Source organism: Ovis aries, chromosome 8 (genome assembly GCF_016772045.2).
Source record: "Ovis aries strain OAR_USU_Benz2616 breed Rambouillet chromosome 8, ARS-UI_Ramb_v3.0, whole genome shotgun sequence".
Lineage (NCBI taxonomy): Eukaryota > Metazoa > Chordata > Mammalia > Artiodactyla > Bovidae > Ovis > Ovis aries.
In genome coordinates, this window is record NC_056061.1 from 91,649,382 (window position 1) to 91,669,343 (window position 19,962).

The 19,962-nt window shown below is 50.0% G+C and overlaps 1 protein-coding gene across 7 annotated transcripts in view; it reads left to right on the forward strand.

The window, feature by feature from the left end:
* FAM120B (family with sequence similarity 120 member B) overlaps nt 1–6,028 on the forward strand; it is a 68,166-nt gene extending 62,138 nt beyond the window's left edge. For 5 of the 7 annotated variants that reach the window (XM_012183304.4, XM_060419355.1, XM_060419357.1 and 2 more), the window contains 2 exons: nt 3,607–3,658; nt 3,825–6,028. In XM_012183304.4, the coding sequence (XP_012038694.1) occupies nt 3,607–3,647 (41 nt within the window). In that variant the 3' untranslated portion in view covers nt 3,648–3,658; nt 3,825–6,028. Of the gene's footprint in view, nt 1–3,606; nt 3,659–3,737 lie in introns of all 7 variants that reach the window. The other 2 variants (XM_060419356.1, XM_060419358.1) reach the window with 1 other exon arrangement.
* The last annotated feature ends 13,934 nt before the right edge of the window (nt 6,029–19,962 follow it).

The following is a 19,962-nucleotide window of genomic DNA, read 5'->3' on the forward strand; positions in this document are numbered from 1 at the left end:
GTCACGCCTAGAGCCCGCGGCGCTGCGCGCGGACGCGACGCGGTCCTCACTGGACCTGGCCTCTGTGCTGGCCCGGGGGCCTCGGGGTGTGCGGTGGGCTGAGGAGCAGTGGCGGCTCTGAGCCCCATCCCTGTACCAGTGAGATGCCGACCCCCAGAACCAGGCCCCGCGGAGCGAGGAGGGGCCGCGGTCGTCTTCCGCTGCCCGACCCGACGCGCCGGCTCGGCCCTCCTCCAGAGCCCGCGCCCCCGCTTCGCACGCGGAGGGGAGGCCGCCCAGAGCGCCTGCCTGGCCGTCTCGCGGTCGAGCTCCCGTCGAGTGCATGAGAACAGCCGCCTTCCTCACTCCTTGGCTCGGGCTTCGGGAGAGCCCCATGGGGAGGCTCAGGTGGGCAAGGGCGTGACCGCGGGGGGCACAACCCGCGGGACCAGCAGTGCCTGTGGGCGCGCGTGGCCGACCCCAGCAGCCCACTGACGGGCCTCCCTGCGCCTCCGCACGGGCGTCAGCCTGGTGCCCTGGGGTCCTTCTGCTCCGAGCCCCAAGGTCTTTGCTGCTGCTGTTTTGCGTCCGGACAGCCTGCGGGGTGAGTGCAGGGGGCGGGCCGTGTCCTGCGGACACACCGTCAGGAGCAGGCCTTGTGCTGCCCGCACCGGGGAACTTGGACCTGGTGGGCCTTGAATTTGAAGCCTGCAGAACAGTACAGGCTACAGCCTTTCTTTTCTTACTTCACTCGGGTCCAGCCAAGTAGACGCTGCCTGGAATCCTGCAAAGGCAGTGCCCCCAGGGCTCTCCCTGACCTCTGACCTGGAGGGGAGAGACTGATATCCCGGGCCTCCTCGTGTCACATGCTTTCTTCTTGATCTTGCTCTTCTCCTGCATTGACTCTAGAGTTTCTCTTAATGTTTTTACATTGACCTGTCCTGTTAGAGTTTTTTTCTGTTAAAAAGAAAAGTCAATTATACCGCAGTTAAAGCTGCTTTTTAATCACAGAGTAAAGCAAGGAAACAAAGCACACTGACTGCAGGCTTGGCCTGTGTGGTTCCAGCCATCACTGAGCACGCGACCAGAGGCCATCGCTTGAACACCAAGCCCTCCCCAGGCCCTCGCCCTTGGCCTGACCAGCGTTTCCTCTGGTCACTGGCCAGGGAAGGTGGGAATATTGGCTTCCTCTTTACTTCCCAGAGCTGTCAGGGCATGTTAACATCAAAGGAGGAACTGTTTTCCTTGGATCTACAGTAAACAGTCTCTTCAGATTGTGTTGGCAGACAGTGGTGTCTAGGAATCCCTCCTCATGCAGATTAGAAAACAGACTTCCTTAGGGTGGAAGAGCAGACCGTCACGTCAGCCCTGGCGCCCTAGGCAGGGATCTTCTGAGAGCCCTCATAACTAGACGGCAGGGGTCTTCGCTAGGAGCCCTCGCGACTAGACGGCAGGGGTCTTGGGGGCAGCCCCAGGGAGCTGCCCATGTACCGTGCCCTGCGTGTATGAACGGCCCCGTGGAGGCTGAGGTCAGGCTGAGTGCTGTCGGTGATGCAGGTCAGAGAGTGGGCAGGTCGCGCTGAGGGCCTGGTGTCCTTCTGGGCCTGGACCAGAAGACAGACGGGAAGCTGGTGCCTGCTGATCTTCCCCGTCGGTCTGGCAGGGTCTGAGGTTCTGGGAAGGGGTGGGTCTGGGAGGCCAGGGAAGGAGGTGTCACCTGCCAGAGCACAAGGCCAGGGCTGCCACCACTTTGGGCTGACAAGAGGGTTCGAGGACGCATGCCAGCAAGGCCTGTGTGTCTGGTGAGTTGTCCAGCCCGCCTGTGGGCATCGAGCACATTGGCAGAGCAGAGGCCCTGGGGGGGATGTGCTGTCTCCCCGGTCCTTCCACTGTGCTGGTGACCTGCACTCTGGGCCCTGCGGGTCCCACTGCCAAACCTCCTGTAGGTCTCAAGCCCAGGTCGACTTGTGGACCTGAGGGACCAGCAGCTCTGCGAGTGAAGCCGGAGGTCAGGTGCTGGTGGTTCCCGCGCTGGCCCGCCACCCTGGGGTGCTTTCCCTGCAGGCTCAGGGCAGACGGTTGCCAAGTGGCCTCTGAGGAAACCCCTGCTCTGTGGGGGCTGCAGGAGCCTCACCAAAGTCCAGGGGTGCTAGTGCCATAGGGTTTGGGCTGAAACACTTCTCTGGGGGCCTCAGGTTGGAGGCAGAGTGAGGTGGTGAGTGCTGCTTCGGTATCAGACTTGGCAGTTTAGGAGTTGGGGTGGGGGAGAAACTGGAAGTTCTGACTGGACGCATACAAGCAAGCAGACTGTGTCCTTGCACGTTGCCCGATACGGAAGGTGCTCAAAAAATGTTTGCAGTGCACATATGTTTCCACACACAATGTGCTTTATAAACACACGCATGTGTACATTGTCTTTTATTAGAACAGGAACACGTGTTTCCAGGTGAGGTAATCCATTTTTTCACCTCCTTAATGTGGTTGAATGAGTTGTCTTCACTTAGCCAGCACATTTTTTGCTGTGTTTTATCTACTTTTGAGCCCTTTTTATAGTATTTTTTGGAGATACTCTAGCAGTCCAAGCAGAAAGTTGTCACTGTTTTCAGGACAGAGTTAACAAGCAGGTTTCCCATGGCTGCCCCTAGGGCCCCTGACCTGATGAGAGCTGAGCTGCTCCATTTGGGCTGGGCAGAGAGGTGAGAACCGAGGGCTGGGAGCCTTTCTGGGCTGGGAGCCAATGAGACAAGGGTGGGGACCTGGGACCTGCAGAGGTGTGAACCTCTGTTCACCAAGGGGTGAACATCAAAGCTTTTGGAACTTTTAAAATGCTAGCCGGCAGCTAAAGTGAGAACGTTTAACCTCTTCATGCTGTTGGTGAGAAATGATGTGTTAAATTCCACAGTTGGTAGCTACAAATTTGCCTGTGATTTCTTCAGATTTTCACTTCTCAGTGGTGATTCCTAGGAGGCCTGGGCTGTTGTAAAGCTGCCTCTGATCATCTGTGATAACAAGGATGCTGCCTGGAAACCTCATTCTGGCCACTGCTGTGACCCTGTCTTGTCACCCTCCTGGGGGGTGCAGGTGACAAGGCTGCCCATCACTTTTGCTGGAAAAGTGTTACATTTTAAATGTGAAAAGCCATCACCTGTTTTACTTGCAGAATGGTTCTTTTCTGACCCTAGCGATGCCAGAGAGTGGGCAGCAGCCCCAAGGGCAGGGGTGGGGAAGCCTTGGGCTCTGCTGCAGAGGGAGCCACCCGGGTGCTTTCCTGCTCTTGGCAGAACATCCCAGGTGCCATCTGCATGGGAAGGGCCGTTTGCAAATATCCCTGGCAGCAGTGGCTGCGTAGATGCCGTGCAGACAGTGGCCCTGGAGTTGAGGGGAACAGTTCTGACAGTGCTTCCTTCCACCAACAGGACTGCCTCTTAATTAATTGCTTCCTACTTTAATGAATAATTATGGAACAAAATTTTAATGACAGGTGGCCACAGCTAAAAAGACAGTAAAGTTCTGGCCCAAATACAACTTAGATGTTTTTATACATACTTAGAAATGTGTCATTTTTTTCTGTTTGATTTTTAGAGAAATTTAATTCTTATTTTTTGTTTTGTTATCTATTTGGTACAGGAAGTAGACAGTATGAGCCTGACCAGTGGAGAAGATATTAGTCATCTTCTGGGTAAGTCCACCACTCAACATCTTCAGAATAAATCAGTTCTATCAAAGATTGAAGTAAAATATCTGTCTTTATACCATAGATCTTTCATATCAAGTACCAAACTTTTAAAAGAATTCAGGTGTTAAAACCTCCCAACTTGGTTTCAAGGTAAGTTTGCTTTCTCTAGAAAAAGTGTGCACAGAAGAAGCCGCAGAATCTGGCTGTCAAACCAGAGTGAAGCCTCTGGATCCTCTGGACCCTCCTTCAGAGTGAAGTCATCTGAGGAGAGGCTCACCGGGGGTTCCAGACCCAGAGTCACAAGAGGAAAAGCATCTATTTCAGCCTTCTTCCTCATTCAACTTTAAAATGCCTTTGTGGGCTTACTTGTAGACGTCGTCCTGACTCCACGTCCCCAAACAGCCATGGTTAACGTCTTCATGCCGGTCTGCATGTGTTGATTCTTATAATGAATTGAAATCTTATGATATCCCACTTTTTTAAAATTTAATACTAGAGGATTAAAGTTGTGAGGATATTTCCCAGATGATCTTCTCTTTTAAGACATGATGTCTAATAAGCTGTATCAGTTTCCAGAAATTGTTTACTAATCATAAATTGTAACCAGAAGTAAAGTTTCCAACTGTACCTTCACCAAGAAAGATGTACCAGCTTCCTTCTCACCTTTTTGGTGGGAGAGGTGACTGCATGGTCTTGACATTGCCTGTGACGCATGGGTCTGTTTCAGTTGTTTCACCCCTTCGTTTAGAATTTGCTCCAGCCCAGAGCCTGTGCCTGTGAAGACACCTGGATTCAGCACACCTTAGGCATCAGACAGGAAGCCTGCAAACCATGTAGAGAGAAGCAGTAGTTGAGTGTCAAGAAGCCTAATTTATGATACTGCTAACAAGTGGGACATCTGTTGCTCTTTATGTGAGCCCTGAAGGGCTCTTGTTAAAAAATATTCTAAGTGAATCCAAGTTCAGAGACATTCTGTTCATGAAAGAATTTTCACATAATCTAAGAATTGAAATTTTAAGCCCCAAATTGTCCTGACCTCAGCCCCTGGGTATTTTGATAATTGAAAATAATCTAGATTAGGGATTAGGTTAGCAGCTGTCTCCCTTTGGCCTGGAGCTGCTGTGACTGCCAATCCACCTTCCAGGCTACACCCGCACCCAGGAGAGCCTCTGAGTTATGCTTGCCTGCGCTCATAAGACATGTCCTTCAGCTGATGTCATTAAAACAAAATAAACCCTAAACAAATCATAGTGCACTTTGTATCTTAGCACTTGATGCTTTAGCCTGACTGACAGCTGTGTGTGCAGGCTCCTTATTTTGTTTTAGAATCTCATTTGGTAATATGTGTGGCTCAGACGGTTAAGTGTCTGCCTACAATGTGGGAGACCCAGGTTCAATCCCTGGGTTGGGAAGATCTCCTGGAGAAGGAAATGGCAACCCACTCCAGTATTCCTGCCTGGAGAATCCCATGGATGGAGGAGCCTGATAGGCTACAGTCCATGGGGTCACAAAGAGTCGGACACAACTGAGTGACTTCACTTTGACTTTCACCAAAAAGAAATATAGTCTCCTATTCACTTTCTGCAGGTCCTTCTTTAGGACATCTGCATGTCTAGTCACTTTTTATGTAGTCATGTAGGACCTATAGCCTTATTTCCCAATTTTAGAAATAGAATTTTTTTATATGTAGGTTTCCTGTCTAAAATTTTAACATTCTATTCATCTTGTTTTTGCTAATTTGATACCACTACTGCTTCTAGAAATTTCATTTCTTTGTTGCTTATTTGTATAACTTTGAAATAAATCTCTCACTCCTTAGACTAGAAGAGTAGACCTCCATGAATGTCATCTCCCCTTTCATAAGTGAATTCTAACTTGTCAGTAAAATATTTTATGTTCATTTAATGCTTAAGTGAAGCTGTTGAGTTGATAAAATCTTTACTACATTTGGAAAACCAGTGCAGTGATTTTTATTTTTGTAATTTTGGTGGTGGTATATTATCTCTGCAGTTAAGTCTTCTGATGAAGGTTCCATATATCAGTTCTAAAATGAAAATAAAAGTATTATTATTCATAATGAAATGTAATTTCACTTTTTAAAAATTATTTGGAAGACATTTTACCATCCAGTATATTGGGGTCTTTGTGAAGAAAAAGGATGTTAAATTTTGTCAGATGCCTTTTCTGCGTCTATTGAGATAATCATATAATTTTTCATTTTCATTTTGTTATTGTGGTATATCACATTGATTAATTTGGGAATGTTGAACCATCCTTGCATCCCTGGGATAAGTCCCAGGTGCTCAAGCTGTACAGTCTTTTTAATGTACTATTGAATCCAGTTTGCTAATATTAAGTTGATGGAAAAAGTAACTGCGGTTTTGGACTGTGAATTTTAAATCATTATAACTAGGCTCAAACACATCTTTATTAATCAAAATGGAAGCCATCACAATCAATACATTTCTACCAGTGAGAAATAAGCTTATTTCTGTAGCATAAAAATCCATGCTTTGGGATTTGACGAACTCTTGGAAAGCATTTTCTGCCGCCTCCTGGCTGTGGAAGTGTTTCCCCTGTGAAACCGGGTTGAGACGCATGAGGAAGTGGTCGCGGGCTGGCACGCGCCTGCCGTGGCCGTGGCGGGTGGGCAGAGCCCCACAGCCCGGCCCCTCCAGCTCTGAAGTGGTGCTTGTGCAGTGCGCAGCCGGGCGTTGCCATGGAGGCGAACTGGGCCCTTGCTGACCAGTGTGGGCTGCAGGCGTGGCAGTTTTTGGTGCATCTCATCAATTTGCTGAGCGTGCTTCTCAGATATAATGGTTTTAGCGGGATTCAGAAAACTGTAGTGGATCAGACCAGCAGCAGACCACCATGGTAAATGCTGCCCACAGTCACCATGGCCTTTTTTTGGTGCAGGTTTGGCTTTGGGAAGCACATCATCAGCTGTGGTGTGAAATCTGCTTTTCATCACATGTCACAGTCCAGCCAAGAAGTGGTTCATTGTGGTGCAGAATAAGAGAAGGTGACACTTCAGAATGACGAGTGTTTACTTTTCGGTCAGCTCAGGAGGCACCCGTTTACTGTGTTTTTCACCATCCCTGCTTGCTGAATGCCCAAGGACTGTGGAATGGTCGATGTTGAGTTCTTCAGCAACTGCTTATGTAGCTGTAAGAAGGTCCCCTTCAGCGGTGGCTCTCAGCTGGCCATGGCCAGCTCCCAGTGGCTGGCCCTCGCGCTCCTCGTCTTCAGGGCTCTCGTCTCCTTTGCACAGCTTCTTGCACCGCCGCTGCACTGTCCATTCCATAGGGTTGCAAAGAGTTGGACACGATTGTGTGACTGAGCACACACACAGCTTTGTTGAGGATTTTTGCATCAGTAGTCATTAGGGATATTGGCCTGTGATTTTCTTTTCTTGTGGTATCCTTGGCTGTTTTCAGTATTAGGGTGATGCTATCCTTGTAAAATGAGATTGGAAGTATTCCTTTCCCTTCAGTTTTTTGAAAGAGTCTAAGAAGGATTAGCATTAATTCTTTTAAAAAAATGTTTAATAGAATTCACCAGTGAAGCCATCTGGTCCTGAGCTTTTGTTGGAATGTTTTTAGTTACTGACTCATTGGTCTGTTCTGATTTTCTATCTCATTGTAATTCAGTCTTAGTAAGTTGGGGCTTCCCAGGTGGTGCTAGTGTTAAAGAACCGGCCTGCCAATGCAGGAGACGTAAGAGACATACGTTCGATCCCTGGGTCTGGAAGATCCCCTGGAGGAGGGCATGGCAACCCACTCTGGTGTTGTCCTAGAGAATCCCGTAGACAGAGGAGCCTGGCAGGCTACAGTCCATGGGGTTATGCAGAGTCAGACAAGACTGAAGCAACACACGCACACACTCCCTGCTGTCTTTGGACTTGGTGTCTTCTTTTCCTAGTTCTTTCAAATGTAACGTTACATGGTTTGAGATCTTTCTTAATGTACGGATTTATTGCTATAAACTTCACTCTTAGAACTGCTTTTATTGCATTAAGTTTTTGTATGTTGTATTTCCATTTTTGCTTGCCTGAAGATACATTTTGATTTTCCTTTTGATTTCTCCCTTGACTTATTGCTTGGTCAAGAATGTGTTAATTTCCACAGATTTGTGAATTTTCCAGTTTTCCTCCTCTTAATGATTTCTAGTCTCATAGCATTGTTATCCTTGGGCAAATTCCAGGAGCCAGTGAGGGATAGGGAAGCCTGGTGTGCTACAGTCCATGGAATTACGAAGAGTCGGACATGATTTAGTGACTGAGCAACAACAACCATTGTTATCAGAAAATACACTTAATGTCACATTAGCCTTAAATTTTTAAGATTTATTTTGTGGACTAACATACCAGTCCTAGAGAATATTATGTTGTTTTTACCTAAGAAGACTGTATATTCTGCTATTGGATGGAAATGGGCTACATATGTCTGTTAAGCCCACTTGATATAAAACAGTTCAAGTTCAGTGTTTACTGATTTTCTTTTAGGATGATTCTACTACCCATTGTTAAAAGCAATTATTATTGTCAGTACTAATATTATGATATTATTACATTGCTATCTGTCCTCTCTTTAGTTTTAATTTATTTTAGTTTTAATATTTTCCTTATATATTTACATTTATACATTTATATTTATTTATATATGTCCATTTTAACATCCTTTCATGATAAAAACTTTCAACAAATTAAGTATAAAAAGAATGTACCTCAACATAATAAAGGCTGTATATGACAAACCCACAGCTAACGTCATACATAATGGTGAATGGTTGAAGGCTTTTCCTCCAAGACCAGGAATGTGACAAGGGTGCCCACTGTCACTATTTCTGTGCAACATAGTACTTTCTAGCCAGGGTAGCTAGGCAAGAAAAAGAAATAAAAGACATCTACATTGGAAAGGAAGAAGTAAAACCTGTTTGCAGATGTCATGATCTCATATATAGAAAACCTTAAAGACTCCACCAAAGAAGTGTTAGAACTAGTAAACGATTGTAGGGTATAAAATCAGCATACAAAAAAACAGTTGGGTTTCTGTACACTGACAACAGAGTTGGACCATGAAGAATGCTGAGTGCCAAGTAATTGATGCTTTCAAATTGTGGTGCTGGAGAGGACTCGAAAGAGTCTTTTGGACTGCATGGAGATCAAACCAGTCAATCCTAAAGGAAATCAGCCCTGAATATTCATTGGAAGGACTGATGCTGGAGCTGAAGCTCCAGTACTTTGGCCACCTGATGTGAAGAACTGACTTATTGGAAAAGACCCTCATGATTGGAAAGATTGAAGACAAAAGGAGAAGGGGGCGGCAGAGAATAAAATGGTTGATGGCATCAGTGACTCAACGGGCAAATTTGCGCCAACTCTGGGAGATAGTGGAGGAGGACAGAGGAGCCTGATGTGCTGCAGTCCATGGGGTTGCAAAGAGTTGGACACAACTTATCAACTGAACAACAACAGCGGAGTATCAAAAAAAGAAGTTCAGAAAACAATTCCATTTATAATAGCATCAAAAAGAATGAAGTACTTAGAAGTAAGTTTAACCAAGAGGTAGCAGATCTGTTTACTGAAACTTATAAAACAGTGATGAAAGAAATTGAAGAGGATGCAAACAAATGGAAAGATATCCCATGTTCATGGATTGGAAGAATTAATATTATTAAAATGTCCATTCTTCCCTGGGTGATTTACAGATTCAATACAGTCTCTAACAAAATTCCAGTGGCATTTTACAGAAGTAGAACAAACAATTCTAAAATTTGCATGGAACCACAAAATACCCCAAAGAGCCAAAGCAATATTGAGAAATGAGAATAAAGCTTGGAGGGTCACATTTCCTGATTTCAAACTATATTCCACAGTAAAGTAACCAAAACTACGGTTTGGGTATAAAAGCTGACATACAGATCAGTAGAACAGAATAAAAAGCCCCCAAATAAACCCTCATACATGATCAGCTAATCTTCCACAAGGTCTCCAAAAAGTCTCATCAATAAATGATGTTGGGAAAACTGGATAGTCACGTAACAATGAAGTTGAACCCTTACAGCATACACAAAAGTCAATTCAAAATGGATTAAAGACTTAAATAACCTAAAATTTTGAAATTCTTAGAAGAAAATGTAGGTAATAGCGACATTCATCTTGGCAGTAGTTTTTTTCTTTTGGATATGACACCGAAAAGCACAGGCAGCAAAAGTAAAAATGAACAAGTGGAAGTACATCGAACAAAGGCAGAAGGGAGACTGGAGAAGATGGAGAGCCCGCCTCCAGAATGGGTTAGGGTATTTGCAAACCGTACCTCATAAGGAGGTGATGTCCAAGATATGTAAGGAACTCTTGTAACTCATTAGCAAGAAAGCAAATAATTGAAAAGATGGACAAAGGAATTGAATAGACTGTTATCAAAAGAAGACATACAAATGGACATGAAAAGATGTTCAGTGTTACTGATATCAGGGAAATGCAGATCAAATCCACGAGGAGATACCATCTTACAACTGTTGGAATGGCTGTCATCAGAAAGGCGAGACAGCGAAGGCCAGTGAAGATGTGGAGAGAGGGGAACCCTTGTATACTGCTGCGAGTGTAGGATGGCACAGCTACTGCGGAAAACTAGAGGTTTCCTCAAAAATTGAAAACAGAGCGACCGTAGGATCCGGCAGTCCCAGTTCTCTGTTCGTATCCAGAGGAGACTAAATCAGTATCGCAGAGAGACGTCTGCATTCCAGTGTTGATTTCCACACTGTTCACAAGAACTAGGCTATGGGAATACCCTGATCATCCTTTATTCACTCATTTGATGAATGAATAAAGAAATTATGGTGTATATATGTATGAAAGCAATATTATCCAGTTTTTTTTAAAAAAAGAAAATTTTATTTGCAGCAGTGTTGATAAACTTGTAGGTCATTACGCTAAGTGAAATAAGCCAAACACAAAAAGACAAATACTACATGATACCACTTGCATGTAGAACCTAAAACAGTTGAACTAGTAAAGAGAATAGAGTGGTGGTTGCCAGGGGCTGGAAGGTTGGGGAAATGGGAAGATATGTGTCAAAATGAACAAACTTTCAGTTATGAGATGAATGAATTCCTGGAATGTGATGGGTAGCATGGCAACTGTGTTGATAATAATATAATGTATACTTGAAATTTGCTAATAGAATGTTCACACACACACACACACACACACAAATGATAACTATGTGAAGTGATGGTTCAGCATACATGCACAGCACACATGCAGATATACAGCACATGCAGACACATGCATGGCACACAGGCAGACACGGCACACGTGCAGCACACAGACACAGGCAGCACACAGATGTGTGCACACGCAGGGGCTTGTTTGGGCTTCTTTGCGGCATGGCAGCTGCATACCAAGGTAAGTGCCCCTCGAGCTAAAGAACCAGGCAGAAGCCACGTCACCTTTTATAATCTAGTAAGTCATGCTTTACTGCCATATCCTGTCATAAGGTAGCCAGAAAGGCGTCCAGCTTCAGGTGGAGATGAAGTAGACTTTCCTCTCAGTGGGAAAGGAGTGGGGTTCTGGAAGAGCATAGGAGACAGGAGTATTGCTGTGACCATTTGTGGAAACCGTGTCCTGAACAGAGCGTCCCCCCCCGCCATAAAAACCATGACCTTCAGCTCTCGTGCCATGTACCTACCACCACGCTTCCTGCTGTCCTTCCGATTCTCCAGATGGGGGCTCCTGGCTCAGTCTTCCCAGCACGCCTCTTGGGATGATTTGAACAGCCTTGACTCGATAGTCCCCCCGGCAGCCTGAGGCTGACCCCTCGTGCTCCCTTTCTGTGGCCTTTGCCAGCCCTGCCGTGCACTCAGTGCTCACCAGCCTCAAGGCACTTGGCCCCGGGCCCCACCAGCCACATGGTCGCCCAGGCCTCTCTGCTTAGCTCCCCACGCTCCCTGGTCCCCAGGCGCAGGTGACCGCTCTGCTTGCTCTACATGCTGTACACACACACTCTTTGAAGGGCAGGTACATTTTTATTGAGGAAATAAAAATCAAAATAACTTTTAGAAATGATGAAAGTGCTGCATTCTGCAGCTCATGGGAGGAGAGTGATGTCAGGGAAGATGCGGAGTAGGAGGGTGCGGGCGTGCGTCTGTCCACCTGGACACGCAGACACGTGCACAGCGCGTGCACAGATGTGTGCAGTACACACACACTTGCAGACCACATGCACAGATGTGTAGCGCACGCAGACGTGCAGCATACATGCAGACGTGCACAGCACGTGTACAGACATGCAGCACACATGGAGACGTGCACAGCACGTGCACAGACGTGAAACGTGCAGCACATGTGCAGACATACAGATGTGCACAGCACACGCGCGGCTCACACCCTCGGGTGTGATGCTCCCCAAGGAGGAGCTGCAGCTGCCCCTCCTGTCCCGCCCACCCCCTGCACGCCCAGGCCCTCCCGCTTAGGAAGCCATCAGGTCCTGGCAGGAAGGGCCGGCAGCCCCAGAAAATGCAGGTGCCAGGGAGGCTCACTTGGCTTGTGGTCCAGGCAGTCCAGTCAACACCTGCCTCTTCTGTCACCATTGGAGAGAATTGTAAGTCGTGTGTTCTTAAGCGGAAGAAGGTGCTTTCCTGTGCCAATTTATTGTTCTAACGTTATTTGAATACTTGCAGACACACATCGGACTCCTTAAGCTTAGCAGCTCTTCATACAGCTTTCCGTCTGCGGCGTCCTGTGTGTGGAAGGAAACTAAACTACAAAGCAGGCAGTGTGATGGCCTCAGCAGCTCCCTGTGGGCCGTGCTCAGAGGCGGGCTTTGATGGGACGGCGTGGGCAGCCCCATGCAGGCGCTGCCCCGGGGCATCAGGGCCTTGCAGGGGGCAAGGCTTGGCCATGGTGCCTGGGCGGGGCCTGGGCTGGCCCCGCCCAGAGGCCGCGCACCCTGCGGCTGGGGTGCGAGGCCAACCTCACTTCATCCCCTCAGCACCCGGGCAGCAGCCTCGCCGCTGCTTCCTTGAACTGGAGCGCTTGGGGCCTGGGTTTCAGAAGAGCTCCTGCCGGAGCCGTGCAGCAAAAGCCTCTGCGGCAGGTGCGTGTGGAACCTGAGGGGCGGGGACGCTGTGTCTGTCTTCAGTTAAAGTGTGTGTTTCTAAAGTACTCATCGTGGTGGTGTCCCTCAGTCATGTCTTGATTCTTTGTGACCCCATGTAGCCCGCTAGGCTTCCCTGTCCATGGGATTCTCCAGGCAAGAATACTGGAGTGGGTTGCCATTTCCTCTTCCAGGGCATCTTCCCGACCCCAGAATCCAACCACATCTCTTCACCTCCTGCATTGCAGGTGGATTCTTTCCCTGCCGAGCCACCAGAGAAACCCAAAGTACTCATCATTTGGGTTTAATAAATCTGATTTCAGGTTTCAGAGCCGAAGCTTGGTTATGTTCATTTTTTTTCCATTCTTTGAACTTCTTGTTTAAAGCTCTTCCAGGCCTCTGTCACTACTTAGGAAGAAAAATAAGTAGGAACCAAGATTTCCTGATTCACAGAAAAAAGAAAGAAAAAAAATTGGAAAAGGAAAGCTAAGCACGTGTGAGGCGAGGCTGTGTTTTGTCTGTGGCCCCGGAGCTTCAGCAGGCAACATGCAGGTGGCCAGGCAGCCTCACCAGGTCTTCAGTGTCAGCGTGGCTTGGCGCCCGGTGGGTTCCTCATTCGACCCATCCCGCTTGGGGACGAGCAGGCTCAAGGCCGTGCAGACTGTGATGTCAGACGAGGAACTGCATCCCTGGGAAAGCTGCAGCTCCGTGTGGGCAGAGGGGACCCGGCCTGCCCTCCAGGTGTGTTTGGGAGCCCGGCAGTAACCTCCTCCTGTTTGATGCCAACATGACCCACAGCCAAGCTGGCTGCCTCCTTGTTACTCTAGCAAAAGCTGGCTCATGTTTTTTCTTCTGTGGCTTCGTCTCCCGAACGTTCCAGGAGCTGTTTGGGAAGCATTAAGGGCTGGAGGCTGGCTCTGCAGAGTTGGTCTCATCATACGAAGGTGACGTAGCCTACAGTTGGCAAACATCCCCTCACATTAGCCACCTGCACAGGGAGGTCGGTCCTGTGTTAGGAAAGTGGCTCCCAGTTTCTGGTGACACTCCAGACGGTGACTCGTGCCTTGTCCCCAGGGCTCAGGCCAGGCCAAGCAGCTTCCAGCTAAGCCTGCCTCCTGTGGAAACAGTCCTGGTCTGCAGGGCGTGTATAGTTCTCAGTGAGAAAGCACATAGTGAAAGCCAGCTTTATTAGGGATTAGATGAAAAAATTACCTTGAGCCTTCTCTGTTGGGCAAGTCATGTCTTCTAAAAAGAAGAAGCAGCCACCTCTGCCAGCCAGATTGGTCTCCATGTTCATGGTTCCTGGAGAGCTTCTCTCCTGGAGATCTAGGTCACAGGCCCGCCAGACACGGGGTGGTCACGAGGGGCCCACGTGCCAGTGCTGACCACCAACCTCCACGGACAGCCGCTTGGAGCCCACCTCTGCCTGGAGATGGGAGCTGGAGGCAAGGGGGCGTGAGGGGAAGGGGCGGGCCCCAGGCCACAGCCTCACATGCAGGCCCTGGTCTCCACTAGATCCACTGAATTTAGTAAAACTCAGTCCAGTAAGGTTTGACGGCCATAGGCTTTCTCACTGGCTGCTGTCTTCTAAACCTGAGCTCTTTGAGGCACATCGAGCATCGAGAGTGAAACACTGTCCAAGGCCCGTTTCTTGGTCTGACTCATCCTGTCAGCCCTCTGTTAGCAGCTAACTCATGTTTGTGTAAAATGGCGTGAGGTATACTCCCCTTTTCTGATCTGTGTAGTTGTTAGAATACAGGAAAAGCAGATAATGTGATTAATTTAGGCCACCAATCTGTCTATTGAATCAAGCCACAGCCCTTAACATGAGATCCAAATGAAGATAAAAGCCTTTCAATTGTGAAGAGATATTGAGACAGTCTGAGCCACTGAACTGCGTCTGGTGTGACCCCAACCTTCCTGTCCCCGGTGCAGCGTGGTGAGACAGGTCACGTGTGCTCAGGGGAGGGGAGTGCGTGTTCGGCTCCAAAGAAGGGAATTCTTTAGAAGCTTTGGCGTTAGCCCCGAAACAAGCTGCCTCTGAGAAGACAGCGCTCCAGTGCTGAAGGGGCTGTGACTCGGCAGTGTTTTTTACGTCCTAAAGGACAATCACCAACTTAAGGTTACAGAATTTTATTTCATCCTGAAAAGTCTTCCCCAAAGAGTCATACCCTTTTTCTCCCCTCAGAAATCCTCTTCTTTGTTCTGTTCTGATACTCTAGGTCTCAGCATACTTCCTTCTGAAAATTGGACCTTTCCAAGTCTTAAAGCTGATTTAAAGTTGTTTTTATCCAGGCTGGTATGTAGTGAGGTTCAGCCTTTGACTCTCATGAATGTGCTCACAGCACATTATGAAGAGCTGGCTGTCAGTATTTCTGAGCTTGTGTGGACAGGTGTCAGGAGTGTCCTTATGTTCGGATACTGACAGCTTTCTCATACACGGAGTAGCAGCTGTTGTCGCGGTGGGCTCCCAGGCTTGCTGGACCCCGGCAAGTGCATGGAGATCATGGAAAACGTGCCTGTCATCCCCTTAGGGACAGTTCTTGCTGGTCTTAGGCCCCTTTACATCTGGAAACCGGAGGACTCTGAGTTACTGTATTAGAAATTTAAAATGATAAAAAGTTCAAATGTGTATTTATTAATTCATTTAAAAATAACAATACACCAACTACACGAGAACATTTTTTATTCCCAGTGGAACCCCTGCATTGCCCCCCGAAGTTAGAAGAGCAGCAGTTGCTCTTTTGCAGACGCCCGTAGTGTCCGGGTTTAGGGAAGCCGGCCACCCGTCTGCAGGAGCGCGCTGCTCTCTGAGGGGAGGGCCAGCCACGGGCCTGTGGCTCAGCGACAGGTGGCCCTCGTGGCCTCTTCAGAGATGTGTGGACAGTCTTCCTGGAAATGACCCCAAACTCCGCAGGTGGGAATTCTCTGAAGGCAGCTGCCATAGAACCCAAACCCCCTCAGTGACCTCAGCGAAGTGTGTGTGATAGCCGCCGGTCTGCCCTGCCCTCTGGGTGCGCAGGTGTGTGACCTGCTTGGTCATGTAGGAAACACGGCTTGCTGAGCCCTGCAGCTCCGAACGCCAGCGCGCTCCCTCACGAGAGACACTGGCCACGTTGTCGGCAGCCCCATCGGAGGTCTCTCCTGTGTAGACAACCTCCGGCAGCTGTGGCTCTCACAGGACTCCGAACTCTGATTTTTGTTTGAAATCTCAAATTTCGTCATTGGCAACAAAACTGTTTTTGTATTGCTTTCCTGAGATGACAACTTTAGCACCTCTAGAGATGGACTATGGAAAAAGTTGTAGGGTATAAGTTGTAACAGAAGGTCCAGAAGTTCACACAGGGCAGCCTGGAGGAGGCTGGATGGAGGGGTCGGAGCCCCAGGGTGCAGGACCGCGGCGGGGGTGGGGGTGGGGGGTGGGCACGTGCATGGTGCAGCCGTTCTGTGGGCAGACAAGCCGACGTGACACTTGTGTGGGAGACTGTCCCCCGGGTCCAGGTGAGACTTGACTCTCCTGTCTGTGCAAAGCTGCTTCTGAGCCAGGTAGCCCAAGGGAAGAGAGTGTCCGACGTGCTCAGGACGTGTTCAGAGTAAGTGTAAGAGGAACGTGTGGTGTGTTCTGCTTCCGAGGCGCCTTCGGGAAGGGTGGCTGCTGACACCTGGCCTTGGAGCCCTGACGCTTGAGACCTGGGCTCCCCAGCTGTCTAGAGTTTCTCAGGAGAGCTGAGTCTTAGAAACGCTGTCTGAGAAGCAAAGGTGTTGGAGGCCCTTGAGGTGGGGCTGCTGGGGTCAGGTTTTATCTCCGCTCGCCCGGCAGGTGCTGGGGCCACCAGGAGTTTCCAGGGAACTTGCCTCTGAGCCTGGCCTGGGGCCGTGTGTCCCCTCTGCACTCGAGGCTCGTCAACCGCTGGGCAGACTCGGCAGGGCCTGTAGGAGTTGGTGACTCTGCCAGGGGCCATGTCTGCAGAGGCCGTGTGCTGTCGTGGGGCCGCTATGTGGTGTTGGCTCTTTCCCTTCGGCCCCGACATGCCCACACTGCGTGAGTCCATTCCGTGGCCTGTGGTCAGAGCCCCCATGGCCTGACTTCTGTGGACAGAAAGCATCAGAACTGAGGGCAAGGGAGGAGCAAGCAGTTCCCTGCGGAGGAGACAGAAGGCATCCTGAAACCTCGCCAGCAGCGACCTCAACCGCAGGAGCCGAGGAAGGGAGTGGGGCACGACTCTGGTCTGTTCTCAGAAGGGGACTGTCCTGTGCCGCGGTTCCCTCTGTCTCATGGTCACGTCGAGTGGGAGCAAATGCAGCCAAAGCTCAGGGGCCTCTGATGGGCTGTGAGATGGCTCAGGTTACATGAGAGACCCAGGGCAGCCGACTCAGAACCACCTCTGACTTCAGACTGTTATGCAGGTAGGTTTGTTGCTAAAAAAGCAGACCAGCCATGGCAGCCCAGCCCTTAGATCCACCTGGTTTTGCTGCCCTGCCCAGGCCTCACTTCTGCTTGGAGAGCGCGCCCTCGCGCAGGTATGCCGTCTGGTTGTGGAGGGCCCCGCGGCAGCTGGGAGATGGTCTGCCTCCCGCCTCAGTGCCAGCCACACCAAGACTGCTTCCTCCCACATGCTGCTGAGTTTAAAGCATTTTATTTGCATCATTTTTACTAGGAATGGATATTAGTAAACTTTTGTGGGCTCTTTTTTTTTTTTTTTTTTTTGCAAAGCCTAATAGCCATCTAAAACAAACCAGTAAGAAAGCAACACATGCTTTTTTAATCTTTTCTAACTCAAGTGCAGTTGACGTTCACAGTGTTGTTAGTTTCTGGTGCACAGCAGAGTGACTGCTGCTGCTTATGTGCATTTTTGTTCACATTCTCCATTGTGCTTTACCACAGGATACTGGATATAGGTCACTGTGTCACAGTAGGACCTTGTTTATCATCCAGTATATAGTAGCTTATAGCAGGCTTTTAAAGTCAAGCTTTAGTAAACGTGATGGAGTTTACTGAAGTCACTGACACTGAGGCATATCACAAGCATGTGTTGATGGATCCTCCCTGATTGCCTGGTGGGTGTTCAGCTCCCTCCTGCCTCCTGTCTGTCTGTTTGAGTCGCCCTCTCCGCGGGGACTACACAAGCCTCCTCTTTACCTGCAATAAGTGTTATTGTCTATTTTTCTAGCTGGCGGCTCTCAGGCCTTCTGACAGCTGCTCTTCCCCTGCCTCTGGCCCATGCAGGGTCCCAGTCCCGGTGGGTTCACCGTGGTGGCCAGGATGCCTGAGATATGTCTGCTTCCAGAAATTTTACTTCAGTCCAGAGCGTCTCTCTTGGTGACAGTCATTTCCAGTTCAGTATCATCTGCACGAATTTTACCTGAAGCTTAGCTTTAGGAACCCTGAGGATGGTCACTTGTGCATTCACTGATAATACCAGCCGCGGTAGGAGACGTGGGTTTGATCCCTGGAGAAGGAAATGGCAGCCCGCTCCAGTGTTCTTGCTGGGAGAATCTCATGGACAGAGAAACCTGACAGGCTGCAGTCCGTGGGGTCGCAGGGTCACACTTCACCAACAGATGAGCAACTACTGTGTGAGCCGTGCAGGGGCGGCAGGAGACGAGACCCGGGGCCGGGTGACAGTGTGGCCGCTGCCCAGGCCTGGTGGAGAGGGGCCCCGTAACCCCAAGCCCTGGGGCCCCCGTGGCCATCCCAGCTTCGCCTCTGCCTCAGGTGGCCCGCGGCATCTCCGGTGTCTGGGTGTAGCCAGTGTGCCCTGAAGGGCAATTGCTGTAACGCTGTTGGTCATCACCAGCCATTCTGAGGCCCCTTCTCCCCACACAGGGGTTTCTGTAGGCCAGAGTGGAGGCTGATACTTAAGAAAGGAGGTTTAATAACCAAATGCGGTGAATGTTTACAAACAGCAGGAGACAGGGAATCTCAGGGCCACACACTAGCTCGTGGCCAAGTGGCTGACCACGTGTGTGCCGACCTTGAGTTTAAAACGCCCCCACAAGGACCTGTCTCTGCCCCACCGCCGCCCTGGGAATGCTTCAGGAGGTGTTTAGTCCATCCCCTACCCCATCCCGAAGGGAAGTGCGTTGCTCCTGTAAAGGCCGCAGGAACCAGCCCAGGATGGGCAGGACTATTAACAAGGCTCTGGGCCCTGGCTGTCCTGCGGCTGGCTCTGCTAACCGGGGCCCAACTGCGCACACGGCGCTAATCCCCGTGACGGGGAGCAGAGGAGGAAACGTCCGGTCACCGAGGAGCGCCCCCCCCCCAACCGCCTCCATCTGTGCCGCGGCTGGGCTTGAGGAGCATATGCTGCCTGTTGCTCACTGACCATCTGCTCGAGCTGCCGAAGTGTCCCTGTTACCATGACGACAGAGGCCTTGATTGGCGGTGGCAACACAAACACTCCCGGCTCAGGTTTCACTTTTATCTGTGCTCTGGAATGGGGCTGGGAGGGGTCAGGCTGCCTCCCAGCCTTCGGCCCCCTCCCTCAGTGCTCCCCCCCGCCTCTGGCCTGGCCTGCCCCCCGCCCCCCACCTCGTGCGGAGCAGCTACAGTTGGGAGTTAACGAACCTGAGAGCTGGGTGGCGGTGAGTTTCTGTTCCCCTGGCACCTGGCAGGTGACTCCAGAGTGGACCGTTCCCCATATTTCAGGCCGGTGTCAGGGTGCGTCTCTGCCCGCAGGGAGAGCGCCAGCTGCCGGGACGCTGCCCCTGGGCCAGGGAATGTCTGCCACCCGTGCGGTTAAGGGAGCTGGTTTAATGGAACAAATGGGTGGGCTCCGTCAGCCGTTAGCAGGACCATTGCATAGGCCCTGTCGTGGGGGCCACGGCCCGCCAGCGGAGATTCCCTGGGGGCACAGCTGCGATGCTTCAGGTGGGACTGAGACCCTGCTGAAGGGAACGCGGGGGTCCCAGCCCCCACAGGAGGCTCGGCCCTCCTCCACCCGGGTGTCGGGGCCGGGACGAGAGCCCCCAGCGGGAAGGAGGGGTCTGAGGCAAAACTAGACCTCTGTTAAGTCCCCCAAACTGGGTTCCTTTCCTGGTGAGCATTGTGCCAGAAGAGAAGGAAGGATTTCTTACTTGCAACAAGTCAGGAGAACCCCAGGGACCTTCCCAAAGCAGCAGAATCGGGGAGCTTTACGCTAAGTGCCCGTGCACCTTCGTGACGCACCTTGAGCAAAGGAGAGTCCAGCACAGCCCTGGGACGAGGGT